The sequence below is a fragment of the Rhinatrema bivittatum genome, chromosome 2 (assembly GCF_901001135.1).
Source record: "Rhinatrema bivittatum chromosome 2, aRhiBiv1.1, whole genome shotgun sequence".
In the NCBI taxonomy this organism is placed as follows: Eukaryota; Metazoa; Chordata; class Amphibia; order Gymnophiona; family Rhinatrematidae; genus Rhinatrema; species Rhinatrema bivittatum.
The window spans coordinates 414,867,595-414,886,491 of record NC_042616.1 but is presented as its reverse complement, the minus strand read 5'-3'; the positions used below and the strand labels follow the sequence as shown (position 1 = coordinate 414,886,491).

The window sequence follows — 18,897 nt, the reverse complement described above, 5'->3', positions numbered from 1 at the left end:
AGCTGACCAACACCAGTCTTAAGAGTTTTCATGATGCTTTCTTCATCTCAGGATCCAATTTCTTAGTTTCGCCCCCAGTCTGCGATGGACTGCTGGCATGCAGAAACAAGATCCTCATGCTGCTGGCTTATCGACCAGTGGTTCCCAGTGTGATCGTGTGGCAAGTTTGTCAGAGGGACTGTATTATAGCTTGAAAAGGGCCACAGGCTTGCAGTTAGTCATTCCTTGGTCACTGGGTGGGAACACTGGAAGGCCACGGACTGATGATCTGAGCCTGAAATAAGCAGTGGGATACCTAGGGGAAGGAAGGTGTGTATCTTGTGCCAGGCTGAACTTTACTAGTTGTAGGGATGAGTAACAACCTACATTTCCTAGCGTGTAGCAGATGGACTCAAAACAAATGGGGTATAGTGTGCTCGTGCTAGCAGTTGGAGACGGATCTGACGTCAGCACAGGTACATATACCCCCACAGGAAGTGTAGCAAATCAGTAATTTCCGTCTCCAAAGCAGTTTGGAGCTACCTCACGCTCGCTGAGCGTGTTTCCAAATTCTAACGACTAAATTCATAGAAGAAACCTGCTGAAGACGAGCCCCGCACTCCTGTGGTGATACCAGGCGGTCACTCACCCAGTTGAGTTTCCCGAGCTGACTTCCGTGGTCCCTCTGAGGTAAGAGCCTCGGTCCGGTGGCCGGTTCGCAGCAGGGACTCAGCCCCCGAGTGAGAAGGGCTCGGGCGCGGCTTGGCTCCCGAGCGAGACAAGTTCGGGCGCGGCCTAGAGGCAGCCTCGGTCCCGGCGTGGACTCGGCCCCCGAGCAAGACGAGTTCGGGTGCGGCCTAGAGGCAGCGGGTGCACTTCCTTAAGCGCGGCGGTGAAGGAACTCACCCTCTCCCCCCGCAGCCAGAGACCGCCCGGGTCGCAGCCGGGAAGCGCTGAAGACCAGGTAAGGCGTACATCTGTACTTGGTCTCCGAGGAAGTGTGGACTAACTGGGCCTGCCTGCGAGGCAGCCCGCCTAGGAGGTCGCCATTTTGCCTGCCTACTCATCTTCGCCAACTAAGCGCACGCAATAGGCGCACATTGCTAAGCGCACACGATAGGTGCACGTTGCTAGGCGCACATTGCTAGGCGCACGTTAGCACACGTTGTTAGCGCACGCAATAGGCGCACGTTGTTCGCGCACGCTACTAGGATACGCGCACATTTATAGGACGCCCGTTATAGGCGCACGTCTATAGGACGCCCGTTATAGGCGCACGTCTATAGGACGCCCGTTCTAGGCGCATGTTGTTAAGCGCACGTGTTAGGCGCACATCGTTGGGCGACACCGAATTTCAGGCGAATGGAGCATAAGAGAGCCCATGCGTCCGCATGAAAGCTCTAAGCCTCTGCTCAGCATGCAACCTCAGAGCCATACAGAGCGAGGAAGCAGACTCCCTATGTCCCCAATGTGAGGAGGCCATGGGAGTTCCAGGACAGGACCGGTCCCAGCCCAGCGGTTCCTCAGGGAACACACCGGACTTAGCAGGCCGCGGCAAGCAGCCAGGGAACCCGAGAGACCTGATGCCCCTAAGGCCAGATCCGGCTTCGCTTTCTTGGGTGGAATTATTCAAGAGGATTCACACTTTTGTCCAGATGCAGTCTGCTCCTCGTATGGGTCTTTCTGTCCCGGTTGATCCGGCCCCTGGACTCTCGAGACCTAGGCGCGGCCACTCGCCACCTGACAGCCCCGATTATGGGGATTCGGATTGCTCCGAGGAACATGAGGAGCCCCCCGAGGAGGGTGAACTTCCCTCGGAGATAGAACCATATCGGACCATGAGACGCTTCTTTCGGAAAGAAGATCTTCCAGGCCCTGTCTCACAATGCTTATCAGAGCTGGCCATTCCGGGCCAGGACGCCCCAGGGGACCCTAAAATGAACCCCCTGCTAGAGGGCCTGCGCCAAACGGCTCACCATTTTCCCCTCCTACAAGCAGCACAGCAGCTAATCGATCTGGAATGGAAGGCACCGGAGGCCTCATTCAAAGGGGGTCGGGCCTTGTCAGACATGTACCCTCTGGATCCGGCGTCCAAGGAGCTGCTGGCGTGCCCCAAGGTAGACGCCATAGTTAACGCAATTGTGAAGCACACTACCATTCCGGTGGAGGGGGGAGCGGCCCTCAAGGATACGCATGACCGACGCATGGACACCATTCTGAAACAAGCCTTTGAGGTAGCAGCCATGTCCCTACGAATCGCGACTTGCTGCACCGTGGTGACGCGTTCCTGTTTATCACAAGCGAGAAACAACACCCCGGGAGAAGAAATGGAATCAGATCTCGCGTTTCTCACTGACGCAGCCTCCGACCTCGTCCGTACGGCAGCCAAGGGAGTGTCCTCCTCATTGGCAGCCAGGAGACAGCTTTGGCTACGCAATTGGGCGGCCGACTCGTCCTCCAAGACACGACTCACAAGAATGCCCTTTAAGGGTTCCCTACTGTTCGGCAGCGATCTCGAGAACTGGGCTACTAAATGGGGTGCCTCTCCATTACCCCGTCTACCAGAAGACAGGTCGAGGAGGAGCCAGCGTTCTTTTTCTAGACCATCCAGAGGTAGAAACTCTCAGCGCTTCAACCCCTACAGGACTCGCTATCAAGCACCTCGTTCTCAGGCCAGGAACCTTTCGGACTAAGCACAACAAGAAGAGAACCGGCTCGGGTTCTGGCCCCGGCCATAACCCACAATGACAATCAGCCAACCCATCCGAGGGTAGCAGCCATAGGGGGCAGGCTAACCCTCTTCTACCGCAGGTGGGTCGAGATCACTTCGGACCAGTGGGTTCTCGCCGTCATCCGAGAAGGATATTACCTGGATTTTCTTCGGCTTCCGCTGAACAAGTTTGTGGAATCTCCTTGCTCACCGCTCAAGAAAGCGGCACTAGAAGTGACCTTACAGAGGCTCCTGGCCCTAAGAGCCATAATCCCAGTACCTGCAGGAGAGAGAAATTCTGGGCATTATTCCATCTATTTCATAGTACCCAAGAAGGAGGGCACTTTCAGGCCCGTCCTGGACCTCAAGTCAGTCAATCGACACCTACGGGTCCCCAGCTTTAGCATGGAAACTCGGCGGTCTGTCAAGAATTCAGTACAGCCAGGGGAGTTTCTCACCTCCCTAGATCTGTCGGAAGCCTACTTGCATATCCCAATCCATCGGGATCACCAGCACTATTTATGCTTCAAAGTCCTGAATCAGCACTTCCAGTTCCGAGCTTTACCCTTCGGGTTAGCCACCGCGCTGCGGATCTTTACCAAGGTCATAGTAGTAGTGGCGGCAGCACTCAGGAAGGAAGGAATTCTCGTCCATCCCTACCTGGACGATTGGCTGATCAGGGCAAAGTCACCGGAGAAGAGTCACCGGGCAACCAACAGAGTTATAGCTCTTCTGGAAAGCCTAGGATGGGTAGTCAACATAAAGAAGAGTTCCCTACAGCCGTCCCAGTCGCTGGAATACCTAGGGGTCCAATTCGACACCCAAGACGACAAGGTCAGCCTGACCTCCAAGAGAAAGTCAAAACTCCGGAATCATCTGCAGGTCCTGCTGAGCGCCAGCCGGCCCACAGCTCGGGATTACCTACAAGTCCTCGGCCTCATGGCATCCACTCTGGAAGTGGTGCCATGGGCGCGGGCTCATATGAGACCTTTGCAACGTGCCCTTCTATCTCGATGGAGTCCACGATCACAGAACTACACCATACACCTACCTCTGCCGGCCAGAGTGCGGAATCAGCTACGGTGGTGGTTACAGCCCGGCCACATGAGCCGGGGGTCAAGAATGTCCTCCCCAACCTGGATTCTGCTCACCACAGATGCCAGCCTGAACGGATGGGGAGCACACTGCGAGGAACTCACCGCCCAAGGGCGGTGAACCAGAGAAGAGTCAAGGTGGAACATCAACCGACTAGAGGCATGGGCAGTCAGGCTTACGTACCTGTGATTTGCTCACAGACTTCGCGACAGAGTGGTCAGAGTGATGTCAGACAACGCCACCACGGTGGCATACATCAATCGACAGGGCGGAACCAGAAGCCAACAAGTGTCCCTAAAAATAACTCCCATGATGATTTGGGCAGAAGCAAATCTTCAGGACTTCTCCGCCATCCACATTGCCAGGAAGGACAACACGACGGCAGACTTCCTCAGCAGAGAAAGCCTAAACCTGGGGGAGTGGCAGCTGTCTCCCACAGTTTTTCAGATAATTGTGGATCGATGGGGGACGCCAGCCATGGACCTATTAGCGGACAGGTCCAACGCTCAAGTTCCCAGATATTTCAGCCGCAGGCGGGATCCTCAAGCCCAGGGGATCGATGCCCTGGTACAACCGTGGCCTCAGGGGATCCTGCTATACGCCTTTCCTCCGTGGCCCCTGCTGGGCGCCATTGTACACAGGATTCAGCGACAGAGAGGCCTAGTTCTTCTAGTGGCCCCGGACTGGCCAAGAAGACGCTGGTACGCAGACATGAGAAGACTACTGGCAGGGACTCCTCTCCGCCTGCCTCCGCACAGGGACCTGCTGCAGCAAGGTCCCATCCTCCACGAGGATCCAGCTCCATTCTCTCTTACGGTCTGGCCATTGAGAGGGCTAGACTGAAGAAAAGAGGATACTCGGAGCCGGTAATAGATACACTCCTCCGAGCACGCAAGTTCTCCACATCACTTACATATATAAGGATCTGGAGAGTTTTTGAAGCCTGGTGCGACTCTCACAGCACCAATTCACATACCGCTAATATCCCTCTCATTTTGGACTTCCTACAAGATGGACTTCAGAAGGGTCTGTCCCTCAGCTCCATCAAGGTTCAGGTAGCAGCGCTGTCTTGCTACGGTCCCAGGAGTGACGGCAACTCCATTGTCAAACACCCAGACGTTTCACGCTTCCTGAAAGGAGTCAAACACATTCGCCCTCCACTGAAGTGGCCAGTGCCCTTGTGGAACCTCAACCTAGTATTGAAATTTCTAGCGGGATCCGCCTTCAGGCCCCTTCGAGGCCTGTCTCTCCGTTTGTTAACCTTGAAGATGGTGTTCTTACTGGCTGTGTGTTCAGCACGCCGCATCTCAGAGCTACAAGCACTGTCCTGCCATGATCCGTTTCTCAGAATCACTCCAGAAGCTATCCATCTTCGCACGGTTCCTTCCTTCTTACCCAAAGTAGTCTCACACTTTCACCTCAACCAAACCATATCCTTGCCTACCACGGAAGGTTTGAAGAAGTCTGAAGAAGGTCGAAGGCTACGCCATCTCGACATCGGCAGACTGCTGTCCAGATACCTGGAAATGTCAGAAGCAGTACGAAAGACGGACCACCTGTTCGTCCTGCACAGCGGGAAGAAGCAAGGGGAAGCAGCCTCACGGCCAACCATCGCCCGCTGGATTAAAGAAATTATCAAGGCAGCCTACGTAGAGGCAGGAAAACCACTGCATCTACAGGTCAAGGCTCATTCTACCAGAGCGCAAGCGGCCTCTTGGGCAGAAACTAAGATGCTTTCGCCTGCAGAGATATGTAAAGCGGCGACGTGGTCCTCCCTCCATACCTTCTCCAGATTCTACCGTCTGGACGTCCAGGCCAGGGAGGACACAGCATTTGCGAGGGCAATCCTACACGGTCCTCGGGCAGCCTCCCGCCCAGTCCGGGAGTAGCTTTTGTACATCCCATTTGTTTTGAGTCCATCTGCTACACGCTAGGAAATGTTGAGATTACTTACCTGATAATCTTCTTTTCCTTAGTGTATGCAGATGGACTCAGCATCCCGCCCGGCTGCCGGTATACATGGGGATTCGCCGACTCACGGTAAGACATGTTTTCTTATATAGGGCATCCACCCTGCCGGGTGTCAACGCCTTCCGGCTGAGTACACTGGCGGTCTCCAGCTACCATCAATTGGTCAGGGTAATCCTGTTCATTTAAACGATCGGTCAGTCACACATATATCCATAAAAGCTTTTGCAAGGAAGATTACTGATTTGCTACACTTCCTGTGGGGGTACATGTACCCGTGCTGACGTCAGATCCGTCTCCAACTGCTAGCACGAGCACACTATGCCCCATTTGTTTTGAGTCCATCTGCATACACTAAGGAAAAGGAGATTATCAGGTAAGTAATCTCGACATTTTATTTTAAGAGAACATCTTTTTATTCCTCCCTGAAGAAGAAATCTGAACAAAAAGAGGATTAGGGGTCATTTCTACCTGGATTGCCGTTCCACAATGTGTTCAAGGCACTACTGAGATAGATTGAGTACAGTGAATCTCATTAGTTCTGGGTCAGTAAATGTTTTCCTGTTGATAAGCAGGCTGAATTAGCCATGCTGTCTGGGATGTCCTTGGGGCGGCTCAGGGGCGGAGCTTCTTTCAAAGAATACAAAGCTTTGTCTCTTTGTGGCTGTTCCCACACAATTACTTCTTCTCAGTTTTTTCTTTCCATGCAACCCATCAGATGCGTGAAAGCACTTCTCACTCCTCCAAAAATTTTTTGCTTCACCTAGAGTGAACCCCAACAGCACTTCTTGGTGCTACCATGGCGCCCAAAACACCGGGCTTCAAATACTGCCAATGTGGCATCTCAAAAAAGGTATAGCTGTGATGGAGAAGGTACAGAGAAGGGCGACTAAAATGATAAAGGGAATGGAACAGCTCCCCTATGAGGAAAGACTAAAGAGGTTAAGACTTTTCAGCTTGGAGAAGAGATGGCTGAGGGGGGGATATGATAGAGGTGTTTAAAATCGTGAGAGGTCTAGAACGGGTTAATGTGAATCAGTTATTTACTCTTTCGGATAATAGACTAGGGGGCACTCCATGAAGTTAGCATGTGGCACATTTAAAGCTAATTGGAGAAAGTTCTTTTTCACTCAACGCACAATTAAACTCTGGAATTTGTTGCCAGAGGATGTGTTTAGTGCAGTTAGTGTAGCTGTGTTTAAAAAAGGATTGGATAAGTTCTTGGAGGAGAAGTCCATTACCTGCTATTAATTAAGTTGACTTAGAAAATAGCCACTGCTATTACTAGCAACAGTAGCATGGGATAGACTTAGTTTTTTGGGTACTTGCCAGGTTCTTATGGCCTGGATTGGCCACTGTTGGAAACAGGATGCTGGGCTTGATGGACCCTTGGTCTGACCCAGTATGGCATGTTTTTATTTCCATAACAGATGGACATAATTACTGCTACTCGTGCTTGGGGTCTGTCCATGATTATTCAACTTGCTGAGATTATAGGAAGATATTACCCAGGGCCCAGAGGCAATGTTCAGTGAAAATTGCCAGGCCAAGGGAAGCGATGGCACATCACAGGTTCCTACGCCCCAGCATCAGAGCATCATTCATCGCACTCATCCCTGGGGCCTAAGACTCACCGCGTCATTCAGGAGAAAAGGGTAAAGGTGGGCTCGCTGTCCTCTTTGGATGGGGAAAGTTCCCAGAGCGCTCGATGTTCCCCAGATCACAAAAAAGACACACAGAGTGGTGGGTCTGTTGACAGAAAAGGTGTCATCCTCCAAAAAGGAGTGTCGAAAATCGAGAGACGCCACAGCACCTGACACAGACTACAAAAAACCTGCGTCACATCAGTCAAACCACGCAATCAAAGCACAACGCAGGACACACAGCAGCGTCGCACCAGGCGCACATCATGCAGCCGATGCATGACGCACCCGATGCACCATGCCACTCGAAGCAGGTGCCTCCGCAAAAGGATCGTGATGTCTCCATGATGCTTAAACAGCGCTAGTCACACGCCACAGAGGAGCAGCATTAATCTACGGCGCATTCGATATGGCCCAAACAAACACAGACTTCGGTGAAGCTGCAGGATGTTCAGACTACCTCTCAGCAGCACATTCACAAGTTTTCTCAGAAACACTCCTCAAAGCCCTTGAGAGGACAAGAACGGATCCACAAACCATGTTCTGCCCTGAAGATCTCTTGGGTTCCGATGCTTCGGAGGTTGAAGAGGTGGAGCCACATTGTGGCGGATCCTCTGTATTATCTCAGAGGTTCTATTCAGATATAATCCTCTGTTAAGGAGGAAGCGACAGTCTACCCAGTTGCTTCCTTCCTCAGCATCCTCAGCCATAGCTGACTCAAGGAATGGGGTTAAGAGTTTTAAGGACAGCTCCTTGTTTTCCTGAAGTGAATTCAGCATTTCATTTGAACCAGGAGGTGGTGATATCTAGTTAATGCTCAGAACCCAATTATCTGTTGGAGAACAGTTTACACTGTCAGATTGTTAAGAGGTGTTTAAAATTTTATTTGGAAAGTAAAAATCTTTCCAGAAATCGGAGCAGATTGGTTGTTTTGTTTGGGGCAAACATGGTTAAGCCAATTTATAAGATCTGTTGCCAGATGAATAAAAAGTTTACAAGTTTGTGAGAACGTAAGAGCTGTGATAGCTACTCAGTCAGTATGTGTTTGCACATATCTTTACAAAACAGTGTGTTGACAGATGGGCACTGGCAGATGCAGTTTTCAAAAGAAGATTTCTGCAAGCTGTATAACTCGCCTAACCAGGGCACTCATATTACAGACTGGAAGAGACTTAATGAAAAAGGAATTTCTTACTTGCTAATTCTTTTTTTGTTACCACCCTGTCAGTCTCTAGCAAACCTGCCCTAGTAAAGTAACAGTTTGAGGGGGAGTGGACTTTGGTATGAAGATAACTTGCATGTTTACGCATATTCTCTAACCTGTCTCCATTTATTTTATGCGTTCTTATATGACGTATAGAACACCTTATAGTTACTTCACATCATCTGTCTCATAGGCAAAACTATGGCACTTAGTCTTATGCTTTGGAGGATTTAGGCACTGTCTTGGCAGAGTTCCCACTCCTGTTTTTGATGGCTGTCTGCTTTCAGTCCGGTGCATGAATGTTTGACTGGCAGGATCATGAAAGAGATGCACTTTTTTCAGTAAATGGAAAGAAACTCCATTGGAGAGAGGGCACCTCACACTACTGGAAACATAAGTAGACACCTCTGACGACACAGTAAATGTGAGTGGACAGCAACAGGACAGAAACTTTCTGCTCAATAGGGACAGATGGACGTGAGTGGTCACAATACAGTGATACAAGAATGCCACTCCTACACAAATGTACTTTTAAGTGGGTGTGCCCATCTGATACTTTGTTTTCTCTCAGTATTCTTGTGCCAACAGTATTGTTGGGGAAGCACTCAGAGGAAAGAACAGCAGCAGAAGAGATCATAAGAGGGAGGAGACGACATGGGAACTCTTCTTTAGAAAACTGGTGTTGGTCTGCCAAGCCAGGAAGTGGCACTGCATGGTCCATACTGGTAAGACAGCTCAGAGAATTAGCAGGTAAAAAACTTTTCATACAGGCAACACATTTCTGTCATAGGCTATTTTTGGTCTCTAAAGGACAGATTTGAAATTAGTGATGGATCACATTTTAAGTGATTCTCAGCTATAGACTTGTCTTCCTGCTTTGAAAGAACATTCCTAACGTGGAAAATGTACACATTTAAACAGTTGCCCAGCTTGGAAAATGTTGATCATAGTGTTCCTTTCTGTTCTAGTTGGGATGAGAGAATTAATATCTAAATATCTCATTTTAAATATGGTCTGATATCGGACTCTTTAATTATAAGTCTAATTTAGTGCTTGTTCAAAGTACAGTAGCTTGATTTATTTTTCACTGTCTGTATCCCCTATAAAGCTACAATAAACTAGAGTACCTTCCTATCTCTCCCACCCTTAGAGGGCATCTGTCGGCTACTTAGGACGTCATCTGTAGCTTTTGTTCTATACCACTTCCTATACCTGCCTGCCAAGTTTGTTCTCCTTTGCTGGTGACAGATTTTTCTTTTACTGTTTGTAGAACTTGATGTAAAGCTAGAGAAAATATAAACAAGACACCCAGTCCTGTAATTTTTCTATGAGGAAAATGTAAGGTGGTAATCCTAGGGTACAGCAATTTTCACAGTAAAGCCTAAACTGCTGTAGGCTTTTTTGTACTCAAGTGGTTTTTCATGTTTCCTGATTTATCTTAAATATTTCACTTTATAGAAATCTGTTGCCAAATCTTTTGTTGCAAAACAAATTTGGATTTTCCAGATCTGCAACAGTTGTTGACCAGTTAACAAGGCATTTGTACCAGTTCATCCAGTCATGGCATATACCTATTTCTAAACAGTACCATCCAATGAAAAAATTGGAACAGATAATGCCCTTGCTTATAAATAGTGTTTTTGCTTATAAATGTATGCAGAAAGAAAGGTCATTGTGACACCCACCCCACCGCCTGCCTCTCTTCCAGCTCCCTGTCTTTTTGTGTGCAAAAAGAAATATCATTGCTTTCTGCATCCCCTCCCCTTTCAACTACCTGTCATTTGATACCTTAACACTTATCAAAACTATTTTCTTTACTAATTCCACTAAAGTTTCGTGCGCAAGTGTCTATTGTACAATGACATAATTCTAATTATATAGTAAGTTTTGTTAAATAACATGTCCAGTGAATTTGGTTTTCTTCTCTTGACAAAGCTATTTCTATGTGCTGATCCAAACGAAAGTGGAACTATGCAACCAGTTTTGTAGTTGCTTGATTCTACATTTAACTACCAGTGCTCCCTTAGGTTCTGCTGGTTAAGTTACATGCTAACTGCCCCATGTTTCCCCTGCAGGTCGCTGTGCTCCTATGAAAAGTATCTCCAGCAGCTTGAAAGAAACCATGAATCCCCATGACATTGTCCAGGATGCTATCCACAACTTCTCTCCAGCTTACCAGCAATACACCCAGCAGTCCACACTAGAACATGGTACACCTTGGCGCAATGGTCACATCATCTCTCGCACACACAGCTGTTCCAGCACCCGCGATAATGAGAAGACTCTATTACTTAGCTCAGATGACGAGTTCTAAAACAGAGCAGTGGGAAGAAGACAGCTTGGGAGTGCAATTCTAACCTTTATTCTGTTTAATTTATTGAAAAGAAACAGACTGAAAATAGCATCAGTGTCGTACTGCTTCCCTTGGTGGCATTCAGCAGCATCCATTTTTTGTTCATATAGTTTATGTGGAAGAGAAGAAGATTCCCCCCCCCCCCCCCACCCCCATAATGATTTTTACACTAAATGAACGTCTTGTTTTTTTGTTTCCTAAATATACTTTACTGAAGAGGTACCAACTTTGCTGGGAGAGAAAACTAGTGGATTTTATTTTTCACGCAAACAAGTTATGAGAACGGTCCAGTCATATATTGTCACATAGCAAGCTGTGTGAAATGTGATTGATTGCAAACTTTTTAAAGTGGTAAATTCAACATTTCAGGGATATGTCTTGGCCAAATGTTTTTTGCTGAATGAACTATATTTTTTTTTTTTGTGTGTCTCCGTGCTTCTTTCTCCCATTAGATTGTCAGTGAGAGCTTTTAGTTGCCCTTCTGTGACCCTTAAGAGAATTCTCTATGCTCATTTTCCCTGCTTTCATCAGTTCCTTATAGGCAAGCTTCTGTTTTCTTAATATCCAATCGGTGTAGTATTTATAGAGAGCTGCCTTTTACTCCATCTGTAACTAAGTAGTAATGGAAAACTATATCAACAGTGCTACACAGCCAAATTCTATATTTTGCATTATGTAGATCATATGACATGGAGAGTCGACACTGACATTTTATTTAGATTTCAACCTATTTACTGTTTTACTAATCAATCATTTTGCTTGTCAACCAAATTACTTTTTGTCAATATGATTGGTTAAGTACTGTTACTGCAGTGTGTTTTCAATCAAGTCAATTGTTTCTATTCTTTATTAGTTATTTTACTTTAGAGAGAAGAATACAGCCAGAGTAAAAGGCAATTCTTTTTTATTATGCTTTTTTTCCTCTGTGTTTTACCTCTCACTTTGCTATGCTAGGAGCTAGGCATATTGCTCTTTATCAAAACAGATGATGGGAAGCCTAATATGCTGACACTCATGTTTATAGCATTTTACTTTGGGTCCTGAAGCATTTTGGCTCCTGAGAGGAAAAAATGAAATGGTGAATTTTTTCTTACTTTAATGCCCTCTTCTTTCCTAATGGTATCGTGGCTTTTGATCGGTTTGCTATCTATTTCATTGAAACAAATTACACAGTAGGCAGGCACTTTCAGATTGGAGCTGCTACCCTGGGAAAGTAGGATGCAGATACTGCTTTAAGAGGCCATTTTCTCTTTGGCATAGAATATAATTGTAAAAAATTTAAACTGCTTTTTTATAAAATAATATCCTGTAGCCATAGATGGTGCCATTAGATATAGACTCTATCCAAGCTCTTTCTGTTTGGGAGAAAATATTACACTCATAATTCATTTTCAATGGTACAACCCTAACAACACAGTAAAATAGTTATATAGATGCTGATACAGGCATTTGGGTGCCAATATTGTTTGCTGTCTGTTATCAGAATTATTCTTATCTTGAAAGAATGTGCAAGACTAACATAAGAGGATCTTTCACATGTCAGTTAATCATTCTACAGGATCATTATCACTAGATACTCTTTGTGAGAGGAAAGCAAGAGCAAGGATTTTGAGAGAATTTCTGGATCTTCCAGTCACCAGCTAGCAGAACTGTATGTCTGTTTTACTTGGGCAAGGAAATACTATCATGTTCCCTTTTGAAAAAAAAGAAAAAAACAGGCCTGCCATTGCTGTAGAATTATGCATTTTTGTAACTTTAAGATTTTTAATGAAAGTAAATATATCTCCTTTCTTAGAGCTTTGTTCTCAGTTGCTGTATTATATTTTCTTTCCTGGTTCATTATTGGACAATTTTACCCTAATATCTTTACCTGAGAGGAGGTGGCCCTTGAGTATCAGATTACAAAGTTTGGAAGGAGGAGGAAACTGTCCTACAGACTGGTTATGCACCTAAGTTTGGTCTCTTTTTTAACTGATAATGCCTCTTTATTATTTTGTCTGTCAGTAAGCATTACCATAGTTGAATTATGTAGAAGTTTATAACTTTAAAAAAAAATCCACAATATTTACTGAAAGATTTGGCAGAATTTACCCATAATGAGCAGGTTATATCCCACATGGGGATATTGTGCTCTGTCGATTCATGATTTTTTTTTTTAATATATATATGCCCTTTATAGCTACTGTTTTCCTTATCCATGCCAGAACAGTCCAGATGAGTATTCTGTCCCTACAGTTGGAGACGGAGGACAAAAAGCTCAAAGCTGCCTTCACTTTCTTTGTAGGAGGTCTGGTGCAATCTTCATCTCTTCAGTATTTGTCTCCAGCAGATGGTACACCATGGAGGGCAGACCCTTGTGCATTTCATTCAATTCGCATATCTATCAGGGTGATATTAATAGTGATTCAAGGCTACTTTCCTTCTCTAGGGAGATTAGAAGGAGCTTTTTGTAGTTTTCTCCTGCAGGGAATAGATTTGGAGTCTCCTTCATGGTTATTTCATACCATACAGGTTGGGAGGGAAGTTATGATCTAGGGCAGCTGAAGCAGGGACAGGAATCCTAGTGGAAAACCAGTGGGTCCAAGTCTGGGCTGAGGGCCAGAGCCAGTCCTCAGTTCTAAAATCCTTGCCTCTAGCTCGGAAGAAGGCAGCTCGGATGACAGCTATCAATATAAAGCCAGTACCTGATGTGAATAAGCTGAGGGAATCTAGTAGCCCTCAGGGTCACTGGTAAGTGAGTCAATTTTGGTCTGGGATGGAGTTCCCCTGCAGGACCTAGCAGCAGCTTACATGGCTGACACAATCATATAGGCAAATGTTTTGAGCAGACATTCTTGAGATCCTGAGGTATAAGGACTTGCAGAAACAGCTTGTGCCCTACTAGCTGTCAGGAGGGGTACCTCCATGATGGGATTTCAGATCAGCTTGACGTAGCTCCAAGACGGGCAAGCTTTTTGGCCAAAGTAAGGAAAGCAGGAGCCCACAAAGTTTGGATAGATGGTTTGGATGTTCCCTGGACAGAGTTCTGAAGGGTACAAACAGGAATGCTCCTTCACCTTTTCCTCAAGTCAGGGGATTCTTCCCTAGAAATCTCCTTACATTTGCTTTTACAGCCTTGTCTCTTCAGAAAAACAGGTTACATTGTAAAGATATTTAGTGGCATGAAAGCAGACCACATAGCAGACCTGGGTTAGACGTTTGAGCCTCTGAGCTAAGTTTACAGAGGAGAGATTTTCCTTTGAGGGATCTATTCTTTCAATTTTATCCTTCTGCCAGAGGAGATTGGAATGAAGGCATAACCCACACTTCTTGTGGAGAGCAGAGACTTGCTCTGGCTTGCTACAAGGGACACGGTCAGGGAAGCTCCCTTTGCTGCCTTCTCAGATCGGATACTTCTGGGAAGTAAAACACACATGTCCTCCACTGCAGGAGGTTGCCTTAACTCTGAGCTTAGTATTGAAAGGATCTAGCCTCCTTTCCTCTCAAACCTGTAAAGTAGCATCTCTTTAAGTCCTGGGGTTGAAGTTGGTCTCCTTAGTGACCTATGACAATCTAACAGGAAAGGGTATCTCTGCGCCCAGTACTCTCCTGAGGGTAGTATTTCACTTCTTTCGGAATCAGGCTTTCTCACTTATTGTGAAAAAGTCAGGCGATAGGCCAGAGCAGAGACTGCCATTCTTAAGTCCGATATAGGTCATCTTTGAGATGTTTTTAGGTAAACAGTTCTTTCTCATGTTCAGATCTTTGGTCTATTGATGTGTTCTGTTAAAGCACAGTAATTTAAGGAGAAATCAAGGAGATGAGCACTTTGGCCCGCTCCAGGAAGAGTTTGCCTACAAGAACTCCTTTACCCTTGCTGAATGGGTTCTGGGTCCTGCAGTCAGAATCACTTTCCAGAAGATAATGGCAGGGCAGCACCCTTGCCTCCATGCATCCCTGCTCCAAGTATCTCAGGGTGGGTGTGCAGGCCAGGAAAGGCTATAACTTGGGATGCAGGATTCCTGAGAACTATTATTTTCCTCCTGTTTGGTCTGGGTGGAACTGGAGTATGTTTCACTCATCTAGACTGGTCTAGCATGGACGATAAGGTGAAATTTAAACTTACCTGTTAATTTCCTTTCCTTTATTCCTGCCAGACCAGACTAGAACCCACCTAGGGAAGCTAACCACAAGTAAGTACATTGATGCCCAGTCTGAAGATAATTGGTCTAATCATGCCGTTGGAATAAGGATTATTTTATTTCTGGGTTAATGCCCATGGAGTGAAGTTTCATGGCTGCATCAGGTTTTGATTGTGGTGGTGTTTTGGAAAACAAAACAAAATAATTGCCTTTGGTTGTCTTAGTTTTGACATAGGATACTGAATTGCTGAAGCCTGAACCAGACCCCTATAGAGGAAGCAGTCTGCTTTGGGCTTTTTTTTTCCTCTCTCCATCTGTTGGCAGGGGTGACAATAACCCATATGTGTCTGGACTGGTCATTAGGACTAAAGGAAAGGAAATTAACAGATTAAGTTTAAATTTCACTTTATCATTTCCTCTCACATATTTCCCCTTAAGCTTTATACTGCAGATTTGGCAAGTTTGTTTCGGGGAAAGGGGTTAAATGGAGATCCTATTACCTTTTCAATGGAATGGACTTATTCATGAAGTTTTGCTTTGTAGATTTTTAGTGCAAGACACAAAATACTTAACTAATTTCTCTAGCCTACCAACATTCCATGCTTTATAGTAGTGGTTCCCAACCTGGGGGTCCACAAGACCATCCTAGGGGGGGTCCTCCAGAAAGCATGTAAGAAAGTTTTTAGCTAGGAAGAAAGAGTGGGCTGCTGCTACCTGTTAGCTCAGCTGCTGCCGTAGAACAGGAGATTGAGTGTGAGACCTATTATGGCTCCAGAAACTTCATCCCACATTGCTGCATATCAGGAGCTGGAAGAACAGAGAGGGGCCATTCACACCCACTAGAAGCCTCAAACTGCAATGCTGAATGTTCAGTGAAGGTAAAAAAGAGAGGCTGAATGTAGCTGTCTGTCTTTGCAGCCTGTGCTGCGCGCTGAGGAAAACTGGGTTATCACAGTGGTGAGAAACATTTCCCACTACTGCCATGGGCTCTGCCACTGGCCTGACAGAGAGGAGAGTGAGTAGAATGGCTCAAAGGAAGAAAGGAGGAAATGGGATTGGAGTTGACAATATAAGGAGAAAGACAGAAATGGAGGATAAAGAAGGGGGAACAGGAATCCATGATTGACCTGGTTAAGGGGAATGAGCGTGGATGGCAGCCTATTAAGGGAGAGGAGAGAGGGCCCCCAGGAATTATGCTGGACAGATATATAGAGAGAGGGAGGGATAGAATACCACCATGATCCAGGAGGGAAGAAGGGAAAAGAGTACTAGGGATCAAGGAGAGAGAGAATGAGACAATAGCCAGGTTTGGATATGATTTTAAACACAGACATGGAGATCTCATAAGCCTTCTTCCCTATGGTCATACCAAGTTGCCAACCAGGAACGTTTTTGAACTTGCTGCCTTTTCCCCATTGCAGCTGGTTTGGAAGGTGGAATGGCTTCAACCTTCAATTATGAGGGCAATTTTAAAATGGCTTTGGAAATTCTCCTCCCTAGAAATTCACTTTAGATCAGAGCTTTATACATTATGAATGATTCTGGAGTGCATATCTATTTTGTTATGGCATGAAAAAAATGAAAAGTGTGGGAGATTTGTGAAACTTTGTGAAGCTGAAAAGGAGTCAGTAATCCCTGAAAGGTTGGGAACCCCTGCTTTATAGTACAAGTGTAATTTATCTTACTAAAAGACCATGTAGAGCCTTTTTAATGCCTAGCAGTTTCTTCCAGCTCCTTTGGGCTTCCAACTCAATCAGAACCCACCCAATCTAGGGCTAAAGCACCATGTGCCTTCATTCACAACTACCTGAGTTTTTCCCCCAAGTTGTAAATCCCTAACCTACCTAGCCCAGCCATTGTAGTGACAGTACTGAACCTAGACCACAGACATTGGCTCCTTCTGTATCCAGTATGGGGTGGGTGTGTGTGGAGGAGGAGGTCGCTGATGGCGCTAAGAAGCAGTTATTAAAAATGTTGACTATATCTTTGGGAACAAGATGGTGACAGTTCCACAGCATTTACATGTTAACACTACTGAGTAACCTGCTGGCTATATTAGCAAGCTGCTAACAGAGTTACTTCATTAAGCTAATGAGATTACAACTTCTCTGAATTTCTTAGCAATGGCCAGCAGTTAAGTTTGGTGTTTTATTGTCCCTGTCAATGTTGAAAGAAACCGGTAAAATGCTGGCTGTATTATCACAGGTAAGATATTGCCAGTGCTATTTGATTAAGCCACTGAAATTGTAACTTTTCAGTTTTCTAGCAATGGCCAGCAGATAATGTTTGTCAGGTTAGATATGCTACTGGTGAAAGAAATACAAGCATTCTTTTTTGGTTCTTCAGTGACAGATAGGTTTGGCATTTTGTATAACACTGTCAATGCAGGTATAACACTAGCAGTAGTATACTATTGGTGTTCTAGAATTACTTATTTCTTCATGTCAGCAGATACAGTTTGGCATTTCTATCATTTTGCTGTATCCCCCTGATGAAGCTGTACCAGATGTGAAACAGAAGCTGCCGCTTTTAGAGGTTTTATTTTTCTCTCCAGATATTTTAGCTGGACTTTTAGGTTTTCATTTAAACATTTGTCAGCTAATAGAAGTCCTTTAAACTGAATGTGTTCTTCCACAAAGGCATACAAAAGGTCAGCTAACTTGTGCCTTATTTTTTTCATCTTATTATTAGCTGAATATATAATTAAACCTGGTTTGGTTTTTAATGGGGACAGTGAGTATTTGCTTTTTGATGTATGGTTTGTTTGTTTTTTGGTTTGTTTTTTTTAACAAATATAGTGTTCACATACATTTTGGGCAAGAGTAATATAACAGCTAACCATGCATGCCACACTTACTAGTGTTTTGATTTTACACCAGTAGTTACAATAATTGCATGTATAGCAGTGTCGCAGAATGATATAATTGTAAGATGGCTACTGCAGTAGCAATATGAACTAGCTTTGTCATCTTGTTCCCAAAGATGTAGCCAACATTTTTTATTATATGTATTTTCTTAAAAAAAAAAATATTGATTATCATGTTTACATTATTTGGAGGTTCTCTATTTTCTGGTGTTTATATAGAGAGGTATATTACCATGTATACAATTCATACATGTATATAACCTGAGTCTGAGAAATGACTGGGATTCCCTCTCAAAACCCAGGGCTGGGGAATTAATCTTGGATCCTCTTACATGGCATACCACGCTGACAAATAGCTGCCCCTTTATTAGAGAGTTTGTTTTTTGTTTTGGTTTTTTTTTTTTTTGACCCAATAATTCCTCCCCTCTCTTTTTTTTTTCTAGCTCAGTCACAACCTGCTGGAATTCTATCACTGAGCCTTCATTCGCAACTACCTGGGAATTTTTCCCCTATTTTTTTTTTTTTTAATAGTCCGTCTCCTGCTGTTCCTAAAGACCCTGAGGTTGGGACTCCTGCATCATGGCTCTTTAAGAACTCTGTATCATGGGCTGTAAATCTGGTCATCAGGTTTTGCTTTACTGATGACCATAACCTCCACAGCATCCCCCGCCCTAGTCAACCCATGGACCTGATCTGGGAATTGAGCAGCACTACTACTGCGTCATCAAGCCCGACCTATTAAACAATTTAATTACATAGGTATAAAGTATTTTACCATTGTAAATAAGCTTTCTGAAAATTACCCACCCTCAATGTGGCTAAAAGTCCATGCATTTCACAATTCGTGAATGTTTATCTGCATTGAGAGGAGGCGTACCCAGATGTATGATTTAGGTTGGAGAGTATATTATTTACATTCATTGCATTTTCAAATCTATATCTCAAGGAAAATTCTGCT

The 18,897-nt window shown here is 45.3% G+C and overlaps 1 protein-coding gene across 7 annotated transcripts in view; it reads left to right on the top strand.

The window, feature by feature from the left end:
• Window positions 1–12,748, top strand: part of TMEM184B (transmembrane protein 184B) — a 269,118-nt gene extending 256,370 nt beyond the window's left edge. For all 7 annotated transcript variants that reach the window (XM_029590165.1, XM_029590170.1, XM_029590168.1 and 4 more), the window contains one exon: window positions 10,675–12,748. In XM_029590165.1, the coding sequence (XP_029446025.1) occupies window positions 10,675–10,913 (239 nt within the window). In that variant the 3' untranslated portion in view covers window positions 10,914–12,748. The remainder of the gene's footprint in view (window positions 1–10,674) is intronic.
• Window positions 12,749–18,897: the final 6,149 nt, after the last annotated feature.